Genomic DNA, 13,999 nt, shown 5'->3' with positions numbered 1-13,999 from the left:
TGTAACACTGTTACTCAAAACAGCTTTGTATATTCACAGATAGCCACTAGTCTCCCTTCCAAGCACTCTCTCCCGCCTGCGCAGAGCGCATATCAGGCTTTTGATGACGTACGAATCGGATGCGTGCAGATGAGCGTTCACAGTGCAGACGCATCACATACATATCTGATTTATATCCACATAAAAAAAGAGGCCAAGGTCGGGTATGAAAAAATCTGAATTGTACCGTTTACACTGCATGAAAAAATCAGATACTTGTGAAAAAATCTGAATTGAGCTGCAGTGTGAACGCAGCCTTACTCGCAGTTTAGTGCCCGCGAATTTGCATTATGACAATTTCAGCCAGTAATGGACTGTCTGAAATTGGGTAACTCCCTAAATTCATGATGGCCAAAACGCCCATGCACAAAATGCAAAGAAAATGCAACTCTTATGTTTAAGGTATTTACGTTAGACAAAAAAAAATTGGAGGAATCCATTTGGAGGACCGTAGCCACGTTTGGAACTATTTACAAATGACACTGTGTTGGTGGGATTACCTCTCCCAGTCCGGATCAAAATCAGTAAATGCTATACAGACGCTCCCCTACTTACGAACATTCGAGTTACAAACAATGGTACATACGAACATGTCTGCGCGCATGCGCGCATGTCAAAAAATGTTCGGAAAGAGATGCTGTAAGTTAGATTTTGTATTGCGCACCTTTTTCCGAGTACTGTAGTGCTTCTTTCCGCCGCTAATACCGACGCTTGGCGCTGTGAGAGCTCACCCAGCATTGGAGGCTCAGCAACGTGTCGAGGAGGAGGAAGAAGAAGAAACGCCTGTCGCTCATAGATAAAGCCATTGCACTCTTCGAGCAGCAAGACCCAAATATTGAACGTTGCACAAAGGTTGCAAATCAATTGAATGATGCCATACAGTGCTACCGCATCATTTATGATGAAAAAAGAAGAAAACAATCGTCGTTAGATCGCTTCTTTCGGCCAGTTTCTAGTAAATCCTCCAAGGAAGATACTCATCAACCCTCATCTTCTTCTCCTCGACCCTCAACTTCTTCCTACATTGACGTTACGGAGGAGGAAGTAACTTTTGAAGCCCATTCCAGCAACGACGAAGAACCTCTCATGATATAAAATCCTCCTCTTCCTCCTCCTCCTCCTCCTCCTCTCCTTAAGCATCGAGTACATCTTCCAAAAGTAAGTTAAACTTCATTTTATTTATCTTATTACGTACATGTACATACTGTGTGTGTCTCTCGCTCTCTCTCTCTAACATACGTAGTACAGTACTGTACGTATTCTCTTTAAACATAAATTATAATACAAAATATAGCACTGAAGCAACTTACGAACAAATTCACCTTACGAACGATCGCTCAGAACGTAACTCGTTCGTAAGTTGGGGAGCGTCTGTATATGCCTGTTGCCTGATGAAAATGCATCGTAAGGCATCAAGGAGGCTTGGACAAAGAAGAATGGAGGTAGTAATAAAGCATTTTGAGGAAAGAAATGAAACATATCTTGTACATTGGATGAGAAGGGATTATCTCTTATATCGAACACTACATAAGAAAAGTCACAGGCAATTTATTCAATATTACATAATTCATAGATTTTACTTTACTCCACCAAGGCTTTTGCTCAATGACGATTTGTGTGGGAAATGTGAAGATGAAAGGTGCACACTTATTCGTGCATTATGAGAGTGTTCTAAGGTACGCCCCTTAAGGGAAAATCTTATAGATAATAAAGGAAACTGGTTGAATTGTGATCTTCCTAAATCACCATGGCTATGTCTTCTTGGAGACAGAATCATGATAGCCCATTCAAACTAATCTGCATTTACAAAACCTACATACCCTCCACTCTGCCTGAATTAATGTACAGCCCATTTATTGTGTAAAACACTGGACTGCCTTTTTGCTTGTCAAATTTTTTAGGTGGTTGTTGGTTTTGAGATTCAGTATGTATAACTTTGTTCTTGCTGATGTTATTGTTTTTGCTGTGTTAATTAAAAAAAAACGTTGAATTAAAAAAACAAGTAAGTTAGTAAAACAAGTCATTCCTAGTCTTGATGGGCATTCGGCCAATTATCTTATCAGATCATTTTGCAGTAGTTGTTGCCAGTTTTCCAGCTACAGTGTCAGCGATGAGAGGCAAGAGTGTCGGTCTGTAGGCAAATAACAACACTACCTGAAGTGTGAGTAAGCGCGTGCACGCACACACAGCACACCCGCACCCAGACAGACACACACAACACAATGGTGTAACTTGACCCCCGCCAGCGTTTGCCCCTGGCAGCAAGGCGACAATCATTCATGTGTTGTTGAGGGACACACAGCGATGTTATCTCCCACCAGTGTCGTTTTTCACCCATGATGTGTATTTTCTACTGCAGCCAACTGCTGCTTTCACTGAAGCTGTCTACATGAACATGTCATAAACAACATTTTTTTTTTTTTTACAGAAATAGTTCCCACACACCCATGTCTTCATATTTTTTACACATTTTCACAGGGTGTTAATGTGGGACGCTGTAACATCTAACCTAACGGCCAGTGGAGCCAAACAGAAGAAGTTAATTTGAGGAAAAGGCACAATAAGAACAATGGTCAATTGTGGAAAAATTGAATCATACACTGAGAAAGTATTTATCATGGCCACAGTTTAAAAGAAGAAGAAGTTTGTTTTACTGTTTTGCATGTTGTTGCATACACATGAAAAGGAAAATCACTCAGTCACTTATACATACATGCTCATCCATAATATTATTTTTATGGTCATGGCATGAATAATTCTCTCTCTCTATAGCATTTTTCAATTTAAACCTTTTCAAATAAAATTCAAGTCAGATCTTATTTCAAATCAACTCCATTAAAGTCACATAATCCCTCTTAAATTATTACTTGTCCTCTTTTCACTCCCTGCTTCATCTCTCACTCTTTCAAACAGTCACCAGTCGCCCCTTGCTTTTTTTTCCTCTTTTTTTTTTTTACACCCACACAGGATGTACGCTCATCCCTTCCACTTCCTCTTCCCATCCTTCCTTCTTTCAGGACAACCAGATGGTGAGACAGCAGCTGAGCCGCAGACAGAAAAGGCAAGTGTGTGTGTGTGTGTGTGTGTGTGTTTTTGGTGCTGACGTGATATCACGCAAACACACATATAGCCTACACACACACACACACACAACTATCTATTAGGGTATAACACTTTCTTTGTTCTCCATTTCATGGAAAATATTGGGGGGAATTTGATCATGTCTATCCACATTCCAGAGACAGATGGACAGAAACACATACAAACAGACACAAACGCATATCTTTGTGCTGTACTGTTAGCAAATGTTGGTCTTAATGTGTGGTTTGATTCAATCTATAAATCTGTGTGTATGCGTGTGCATGTCATTGAGGTCAGTTTAACAAAAGAGTGTGGTTCACTTTCCCTAAGGCAGCTTGACAATCAAAGTAAATTTAAAGGAGGTTTTCAAGCCTGACCTCACCACAGTCTTTTAGACTGTGGAAGAACTAGGTCATCCATGACCAAGGTTATTTGAGGAAAATAATCCACATATCGGATCGGAGCATCCCTACTTTTAAGGCCTTATTTCAACTTTCAACCAAACAGTTTGAACATTTGATTCTGTCTGATAAGCAATCGTGCATTGTCAAAAATTGTGAAGGAAAACTTGTATTGCTATATGGATTGGAACACTACTGGGTAGCATTTAGATAAGGTACCAAAAACGGTGGTAACTTTAGGGTGGAGCTCGGTGGTGGAGCTGTCTTTGGTTGAAATGTCACGTTACTGCGATAAAAAGAATGTAATGGGAAGAACACATTTCCCGACAAAAAACTTAAAACGCCACATCAACGGCAGTCTCATCAAAACGCCTAAACACAAAGTGTGCAGCTCTTTCTGTTGTACACACGAAAAACAGTTGGGTCAAAAACGCCCAATTTGGGTCAAAGATGGGTCAAATGGGTTGAATTGTACAAAACGACTCAAATTGTTGGTTTATTTAGTACAGCAGCTAAATATACCAGGAGAGAGTTTGGAAGCAAACGCTTACTTTGACGTCTTGCTCCAGTGTTCGGATCAGTTCGCCATCCACTTGCCCCGTTTGGGCCACCCGGATGGAGCGCCGCTCAGACTTCCTCAGCCGGTACTGCAAAATGCGGCAGGTCTTGTTCGCCTAGCCATTAAAGACACACTCAGGATCAATACATTTTTGTAACAGAAAATGTTAAAGAGGACTATGAAGTGGAACTTCGTTATGACACAATGAAGGACAACTTGAATGCAGCCAACTATTGATAATTCTGATCTGAGGTTGTACAAATTACAAACGTAAACAAGAAATAAACTTTTAAAGACGAAAAAGTGCCTCTGTCATTCGTAACTGTACTTTAGATCCATTTCCCCCCCCCTGAAAAACTTGAACCCGAATTAGAGGTTCCACTACATGGCTTAAAAGCATTCTGCAGCACTCTGATTCACCCCTGTTTTGTTTTGTTTTCAAACTAAGTGAACAAAGAAAATGAGGTTGAGTGAGAGGCTGAGCTCTCATTTAGTCATGCCTGCCTGCACACACATAGACACACACACACACACACGCATACATACCTGCTCCAGCTGTTGCCGCAGTTCTTGCAGCTGGTAGACGTCATCCTCCATGTACATGTCCCTCATCTCCAGCATCTCGGATCGCAACTCTTCCATCTCATCCTGGAAACAGAACGAGAGTGAATCAGCCATCTCTTTTCCACTAATTAGGCTCACAATTGATCTGTAGGTGAATGCCAGCTAATTTTGGGCAATCAGAGGGCAGATATAGACAAAGAACCATTCCCCACTCACATTTACAAGCAATTTAGTAGTCTGGGTTTACACTACGAGGCACAACATTTTACTGTGAGGTCGATATATTAACCAAATACTCCACAGTGCAACCATTAGCAAATCATTGTAGGAAAAAGTTACCAGTCTAAAATTCTTATTTAAAAAGAAAACCACAAAATCAGCCTGCTTGAATAATTTCCATTATCACTGCCTCTTGACATTAGCTAACATGCCTTCCTCATGATCACCAATTATCAGGATAACTCTTACGACATTACATTTGCAAGCTGAGCCCTTAGACGATGTGATGTCATTTTCAGTCGACAGCAAGGAGCAAAATGGCTGCCCCCTGAGATGGATAAAAATTGGTGGATTTTACTGTTTACTGACCCAGGAAACCAAAAAAAACAACAAGTTAATAAAGGCTATTCTTTGCTGTGAGTTGATCTATATTTTTAATTTTGTTCTTTAATGTTAACAAGGATACAGTGTTATACAGAGGTGTACAATATTATAGACAATACTATATATAGTTGTGGTGGAGAGAAAACTTATTCCTGGGGGAGAGGGGGATGAAAGAAAATAATTGAGTAGCACTGACATAATATGAAATGAATTATTCATTTCAGTGGAGAAGCATAAATCAAATCAGGTCACTGTGTTTAAAATTGCGTGCCTGGCTCCAACAGAGATTGGGATCACTTGTGTTTGTGGGACACCGTTAAGCAAGTAGAGTGATTACCAGTGTGTGTGTGTGAAGCCAAAAAGGGATGATTGGCTGCAGTAGTAAATAGTGCTGTCATCATTTACTACACTGGAAAATGTGGGTCAGCAGCTACTGCTTAAATTCAACCATTGCAACAAAAAAACTCTGTACGTGTATGATAAGATGTAAAGAAAGGCCAGCTGTGGACAGGGTGTGTCCGCACTCTGCACTTTTGAAATACAAACACTGAAGTTGAGGGAACATAGGTCATCACCAATAAAGTGTCATATGGTAACAGATACCTCGGAGTCAAGGGAGACACATTTGATCTGAAAGGAACCTGAGCTAAGCTAAAAAGCTAACTACCGGAGCAAAGTGCAGACGTGAAGTTTGATACTGCTGCATCCAAAGCAAAGGCACAGTACGGTATGGGTGTGTTAATTGTACTACTATTGTCATTATTAGCCTTGTATCCTCAATACGTAATAGCCTCAGACTTTTTGTGCTGCATATCTAAAACTGGAGAGAGGAATAAGTCACTATCATATAAAATGAATAATTAAACCCAGGAATATCAAAACATACTAGTATCTAACTTCCTTGCAGGAGGTTACTATTGAGAGAAGACAGCGGTGCAATTGTGAATCAATTGGCGCCACACGGACTAGAGTAGAGCGCAACACATTTGTAAAGAACAGAGAGGAAGAAGTGAATTAAAGGCCAAAACAGGAAATAGTAGCCCAAAAAGGCAGGAAAGGCGGGGAATAGGAAGGATAAACGGTAACGGAAAGGGGAAAAGGTGGGGAAAACAGAGCATGAAACACGTGCAGACAGTGAGGCGGAGAAAACACGACCGCAGAGGACGAAGATGTGAGGTCACGGAGCTGGGGAATCACGAGTTAATGTGCTGAGAGAGAAATGCTCCACTGACCCGCTTTTCACAGCTAACTAGGAAGAACAACAGGGATGAGGTTTTCTCAGTCATGTGATCAGCGAGCAAGTCAGGAGAAGGAAATGAGCCAATCAAAGACCAGATTTCAGTCTCATTGTCAAAATTAGAGCTGAGCAACATTTGGTCTGATAATTGTACTGCTGGTACACAGTAAACACATCGGGGTGGGCGGGGCGGCATTTTTGTCTCATTAAGTCATGCTTGTAGAGCAGGGTTTCCCAAACTAAGGATTGCATGTGTTTTATCTCCAAGTATCTTCTAGATAATTTTTAAAACCAAAGGGGAAATATTATTTGCATATGCAGTACACTGCAAAAGCAACCAATTCACGATCAAGTAAGCGGGAGACATAATGGCATTTTAGAGGAAAATAATGTTTATTATGTGAAAATGTAGAAAATACAATTTAGGTTTTCTTTGTTGCTTGTTGTTAACTTTCATCATTTTTTAGAAGAATCTTCACAACAAAAATGTTTAAGAGGGGCAAGTGAGGATGATGTTAATAATATGTATTTGCTAAATACATGTATATACTGAGATTTACTTTTATTATTGAATTTACCATATTTTATTGCATCTATAAATAAACAGGACTATGTTTATTATGGGAGAGCAATGCATGTCTGAAATACTTCTATCCAAGTCCTCTGTATGTGGTTTTCATGCTCTGTTCATTTGCACCAAGCAGGTGTTTCACACAGCTGCAACAACAGCTTTTTTTTTTTTGAGGGGGAGTTACTGTGATCACATGTAATCACATATGCATTCCAAGATCTAGGTTGGCTTTTAGAAAGCTGAGCAACCATTAATTATTTTGCAAGAATGGAAATGGAATTCTGCTACAATTTTTCCCACAGATTTGAAATCTACTTGGGTGGGGGGACTCCGGCGAGGGAGACTCCGGCGGGGGGGATGGTAGGGGTTGTTGGACGGGAGGCGGGTCAGACCCTGCCTTCACATGCTATGGGAAAGATGGACCTTACCACTCGGAAACTCCTAATTACGGCCAAGTTCTGTTCATGTGATTTTGTTGTTATAGCAAAATTGTGTATGCTACGTAATTGTGTAGATTCTAAAACAACCTGCTATGCTAGCGGACGTTGACGCCCTTATAAGTGTTAATATTTCTTGCCATTCACAAATCCTTCGGCGCTCTCCGCTATGTTAAAACTTGAATAGTTCTCTCAACTTGGAAACTCGGGTATCAAAATAAATTCCCAATTGCCAAGTAGAAAATAGAACATAAGGGAGCATTCACGTGCAATTTTCTACTCGACATGTGGTATTTACCATCATTTCGATACCACATGAAGACAGCAATCAGTCCTGTTACTACATCTCATCTAGCCTCCCGATTCACAAGTAAGTGACAACAAACTAACGATACATGTGGTATATCCTGTCTTGACACTTTTTTTTTCTTTTTAAATATATTTTTTATAGATTTTCTGGAAAACTTCTTGGGTGGTGGCCAATTTACTTGGGTGGCCCACCCAAGTATTAACATGGTGTGGGAAACACTGTGCTATCAATAACTTATAGTAGTTAAAAGCCATGTACAACAAGTTTTAGATTATGTGTTGCTTGTGTATAAGTTTCAAGATAGTTTCAACTGTATCATAGTAATTTTCATCAATTAAACAAATATTTAATAATTATTATTTCTAATGGGATTTATAAATGATCTCTATGCATGAATTCCTGTTTCAATGCCAGTACTGCAAGTACACGAGGAGACTAATTATCCCTGAAAAGGTTAGCGTAGGTCTACATAGAATCCAGTGAGGGGAAGATCGGCATCTCAAATGTCTGAGAGCTGTTGAAGTAATGTGTGTAAGACTGGGTCAACATGAGTGTCTGTGAAGCGCTATGGGCACTGTAATGGTGTAGTTTAAGCCCTATGCACTCCATTTACGATTTAACTGACAAAATTATTATTATGCCAATCAAAATTTGGTATGGTGTAAATGCTATGATGCATTTAAAACTATATGACTTACCATACAATCTACAAGAAAAAATCAACCACTCTCTCTCCCAATAGATACAAAATTAAAATGGTAACATAAAAGCACCGTTGCCATGCCATTACATCTGTGGATGAGTCAATCACCTTCCCCAATCAGACACAACAGGATCATTGTTGTGTCTCAACTTTTTACCTATGATAAAATGAGGAGACCACTGCAAAGTACTGATGTAGGGATTTTTGACATTGTTGATGTCTGGTAACTTCGGACAACTGTTGAATGAGACTGCACATAAGCATGATTCCTTTAAAATGATATTACAGTATGAGTAAATTGTACTTGAAATTTGCTTGATTTAACATCTAATGGTGATGAAATAACATAGCCTATAATCCAGTGGAAATTTATATGTGGGGCAAATCACTACTTTTGAAGGCCAACAGATTAGAAATGCTCTTCAGTCTAGATACATTAATACAGTATGCATAGCAGCTCCATATCGACAAGATTTCCTCAAAGCCATTGGACTTGTAATCAATAGCTTTGGGTGCTGTCCAAACAGAACTTGCACGTTTGAGTCAATTGTACCGTAAACCGTAAAAGCACATTAGGGAGATTCCCCGAGCCCAAGCCATAGTAGCTTTCTAGGGTCTCTTGTCACATAAAGACCAATAATATTAAATGGCCAGTGTTATGACATTAATGGGCACTCTTATATGGGTCAGGCTCAATGATAATGGAAATTATTCTAATTAGTATGCTGTATGCAATCAACACAGAGCAATATTGTAATCATCTCTTCAAAAAGATCACGTGTTAACATAAACCTGGGCAGTACATTAAGCAACCCCCAAATCCAGAAACAAACAAACACATTAATATATGTAACTTACTTTGAGGTAATCGTTCTCAGATCTGAGCTCCTCGATTTCCCTCACAAACTCCTCATGCATACCGTCCACAAACTCCTCAGTGAAGTCAGAGAAGGCCAGGGATGTGCTGGCTGGCATCCGGCTGTCCACTGAGGTGACCGAGCGTTCCTCAGCCGGAGACGCGCTCTCCTCCCCGGCTTCAACGCCAATGGACAGTCGGTCCTGATTGCCCCTCTCCATGGAGGTTTTATCAGCGGCTAGTCGTCGGCTAGTTCCATTCTCCAGCGGGTTGTCCCCGTCCAGCCCGCCGCCTCGGCTGCTCCTCGACTCGGTGTCACTGCTGGGGGCGTCTGTGGAGAGTTTGTGCTCCTCGGAGGCGCAGTCAGACAATTCGGAGCTGCTGTCGGTGGTGGAAAGCTTCCCAGGGGCGCAACCGGAATCCTTGGACAAGTCGTCCGATCCAATGCTGGCGTCCGACACCCTCCTCCGTGCACTGCTGCTACTTTTGGCCATCTTGGCGGACGAGTTTTTGGATGACGCGTTGGCGGAGGAAGCGGACGGCTTGCCCGCCGATTTCACACCACTTGTATCGGCTTTGCCGTCTTTTCCACTTAAACCTCCTATGGGACTCCGCCTGGAAATACGGCTCCCCAGGTGGATTGCTCCCGGCTTCACGCTCAGACTAGGGGCTCCGATACCACCGCGGATCTTCGTGAGGGACCACCCGGGGACATCCTTGGGTCTGGCCGGTGACGGAGCGCGATTGACTTTCTTCTTCCCCCCCTGAGCTAATAGTACAGCAGGCAGCTCCGCGTGCTGCGTCTGCCCGCTGTCCAAGCTCTCTCTCCCGCCTCCGCTTTCCATCTTCTGCCGGAGATGGAGTCTCCGTTCCTTAGGCGAGGCGAAGGAGAGGTGAGCCGGGCTGTTGTGGACATCAACCTCCTTTGACTTTGTCATTCATTCCTTTTGAACCGAACCCGGAAACAGAAATGAAAGCTCTGGTTGTTGTAGGGTTGTTTTCCACCGTGGGAGGCAGAAGTTCGACTGAAATGAATAAACAACAGCGCGCAGACAAAAGGAGCGAGATCCTCGCTCTGGCTACAATGAAAAGCTCACGCGGTGAAGCGATACAGAAAAATGCATGCGAGAGGATCCGATGAAAAACAAAATGCGCTCTTTAATGTGGTTAGCAATGCTTAAAATTATCCCAAGATTTTGTATTTATATAAAAAGATGCATTTCCTATTAAACCCGCAGCGGTTGTCGTCCAACGGCTTCTGCCTTCCAGGACGAGTTCTGCATGAAGAGTCGGAGCCGGAGAAGAGAAGTCGTCTTATCTCCCCGCCCACATAACGGAACGTGCGGCAGGAGGGAAAGGCGCTTCTTCCACAACAATGAAGCCTATGTAAGGTGAAAAGAACCCCAAAACAGGAAGTGTTTTATTTAAGAAAAACACAATTCAACATAAAAACAAAAATTCAACCGTCAAATAGTTGCTCATCAGTAAATCTTGTTCATCCCATCCAAATCGACAAATTCTTGTTAACGTCGTTGGCAGTAAAAGAGTTAATTGGCAAATATTTACAAGAGGTGCAAAAAATACTTATGATTATTAAAAACAAAACAAAAAAAAAAACACGTACTTGTAATTTACATAAACTTGCATGTAGTATTATTTTTTACATAGTAATAATAATAATAAGACAGAGGGAGAGAGAGAGAGAGAGAGCGAGAGAGAAAAAAAAACACGTACTTGTAATTTACATAAACTTGCATGTACTATTATTTTTTACATATTAATAATAATAAGACAGAGGGAGAGAGAGAGAGAGAGAGAGAGAGATCCGGTGTACCCATGATAAAACTCAATAAAAGTTACGCAACTGCAAGTGGTCATCATCATCATAATCCCTTTTCCATTAGAAATGCAAATACAGTACTTTCTATGGCGGTGTAACGAGGGCGACTCAATGGACATTTCTGAAGCTCTCTTTCGCCACCTGGAGACGATTATGTGACTACACAAAGACTTGATAGATAGATAGATAGATAGATAGATAGATAGATAGATAGATAGATAGATAGATAGATAGATAGATAGATAGATAGATAGATAGATAGATAGATAGATAGATAGATAGATAGATAGATAGATAGATAGATAGATAGATAGATAGATAGATAGATAGATAGATAGATAGATAGATAGATAGATAGATAGGGTAATTTTATATTATTTATAATGTATTCATTATTTACTACTTATGTACATTTACTTATTTTATTTATGTATTTATTTAACTATATGTGTTATTTAAGCAACATTATGCACCATTTAGTTTATCAGGAACTTGCCTGTAATTAAAACGTGTTATCTCACTGCTAAGTATATGTCTGCATTATGCCATGATTGATTCAACTGCTTTCTATTGCAAGAGGTGAGTATGTCACCAGTCCATGCAATAACAGTAAAGTGAACTTCTTCTCCAACTTCTGGTTGACAGACTTGCTCCAGCAGTCATTCCAATGGTGATAAACTAATCAGAGATAGAGAAGCGGTCAGTGGGTGTAGTTCTCTTTGTATGAGATGTCTTTGATGACACCAACTAAAGTATTGTGACATACCATTCAATGTCACAATTTGTGAGCAACAGCCTGCAAGTCTCTTATCACTTTTGACTTTTAATCTTGTGTATCATAGAGACCAAAAGTGAACGCCGGTCAGCAGTAGCCAAACAGGACAATGAGAAGACATAAGATCAACAAAATACGGAGATTTTTCAAGCTGGGGTGCACATTTTGATTTTAAACAGGTGTCAACTTTAGGAGCCAAGCTGTTTGGGGCAACACATTAATACTTCAGGTATTACTGAAGTATTATGGCAATTTTGTGTATAGCAGTCGAGCAATCATTTGGTTCACTTAACTCATCATTCCAAGACCTTATTATATGAATGTTTCTAAGTCATATAAGGAGCTGGACCTCAGTACTTTTAGTTTTTGTTCGTTTACATTTTGTTTGTGTACTGACCACATACAAACTCCAATACTTTAGCTCAACATAAATAGTCTGTCATCATCCGTTAGTGGTGACTAATTATTACATATGGTGGGTGTAAACATTACAACAGCAAAAATACAGGACCACTTAATTTTCAGTGTGTTTTGTTGGAGAGGGTAAAAAGGATCCAATATAAAGATGCTGTCTAAGTAATTCTGAAGCGTTCAATTTTGTTGTGTTGGTAATAATGATGAGCTGCATCAGCAGTGCTGCTGCTGCCACGATATGCAACAAAAAGAAGTAGCTGAATACATTTTTTCTCCCTCATCACCATCATGTGTTTTATCTTTGAGCATATTTTTCTGTAACATTTATTGATAAAGTCTGACCTATTAATCTGTTCTTAATTGCTTCTCTTGTTTTTTTGCTCTCTCTCTTTTTATTCTTATTTTTTTAAAAGATGATTATTGAATATTTTCAGCCACATCCCTCTAATACAAAAGCTTTCATATGAATAATTCAGGGAACTGACTTTTGTACGTACTATTAAAGGTGCATTGCAGAGTTTGTCATTTTCTTTATTCGTGACAACCACTTCTAGCCTAAATCATAACTGCAACCTCTGTGTCAAGCTCGTGCATGGTGCGCGTGCGAGTATGTGCGCTTGAATGAACTCTTTGTGGTTGTTTTTGTCTTTTTGGATTTTCTCCACACTCAGTTGTCATTTTTGTTTTGCATTGCCTCATGGCAATTTACAACTTTATGTATCAATTATTCATGCATATCAAAATAATAATCTAATAATTTTTCATTCTAATTGCGGTGATTGAACATCTGCACATTTTCCCTCTGAGACAGACCCGAGGGGTTCTGAAGCTGTCTATGTGACTCATAGAGAATGCGGCTCCCACAAGATAAATAAGTCTCATGTGGCCTGTTTTATCTGGAAACACAAGTTTGTACTCAGTGCTCCCTCGCTTGGTGGTACAGAAAATGGCCTATATACTGTGTAGTGATAAAAAAATGATATAATGAGGGAATTTAGCCTGATTACAGAGATAATACATTTCAAGGAATACTAGGTGCACTGAAGGTTGGGTTAGCGTTAGAGTTAGATAAAGGTACAGGGTAAGGGTTGGGTTTCATGGTTACCAGGTGATATCAGGAAAACAATCCTTAAAAGCTTCCACACATTTGGATTCCATAACAGTAGCCTATACACTGATGCTCAACTGGTGCGTCGAATCCAAAAGTGGGTCATGGACAGCTAGTAAAAAAATACACATATTTTTATTTTGTAGGCATAGGCCTACCAAATAAGGTAAGCAACAGGAAGTGTCGCTGCCTCGCATTTGGCGTCATGGCGAGCAATATGCTTTTGGCGGTACATCCAACTAATTTCAAGCAGCTTTTGAAAGTATACTATTCTATACACGTGTTGTCAAAGGCTGTTGAATGTGTGTGTTTTTATTTTAAATTGCTTGTGGTGTCTATAAAAGTAGGTCGCTAGTCACTAGTAGTTTATATGATTATGGGGTTGGTTGGGTTGTTGGGTTTGGGTCAATTTACGTCACATTTAAAATTCACACTATGGTAAGTCAATTTTCTACTTCTTGTCCCAGCTGACGTTGGTTGTAAAGCAGCCAATTAAAGAAT

The 13,999-nt window shown here is 40.2% G+C and overlaps 1 protein-coding gene across 2 annotated transcripts in view; it reads right to left on the bottom strand.

Moving 5' to 3' along the window:
* mtcl2 (microtubule crosslinking factor 2) overlaps positions 1-10,680 on the bottom strand; it is a 67,338-nt gene extending 56,658 nt beyond the window's left edge. The window contains exons 1-3 of one of the 2 annotated variants that reach the window (XM_077544609.1): positions 9,364-10,680; positions 4,627-4,728; positions 4,073-4,195 (exon numbers count right to left, since the gene is read on the bottom strand). In XM_077544609.1, the coding sequence (XP_077400735.1) occupies positions 4,073-4,195; positions 4,627-4,728; positions 9,364-10,299 (1,161 nt within the window). In that variant the 5' untranslated portion in view covers positions 10,300-10,680. The remainder of the gene's footprint in view (positions 1-4,072; positions 4,196-4,626; positions 4,729-9,363) is intronic. The other variant, XM_077544617.1, reaches the window with a different exon arrangement.
* Positions 10,681-13,999: the final 3,319 nt, after the last annotated feature.

Source organism: Vanacampus margaritifer, chromosome 1 (genome assembly GCF_051991255.1).
Source record: "Vanacampus margaritifer isolate UIUO_Vmar chromosome 1, RoL_Vmar_1.0, whole genome shotgun sequence".
Lineage (NCBI taxonomy): Eukaryota > Metazoa > Chordata > Actinopteri > Syngnathiformes > Syngnathidae > Vanacampus > Vanacampus margaritifer.
The sequence above is the reverse complement of the archived record's forward strand: the minus strand, read 5'-3'. Positions and strand labels throughout refer to the sequence as shown.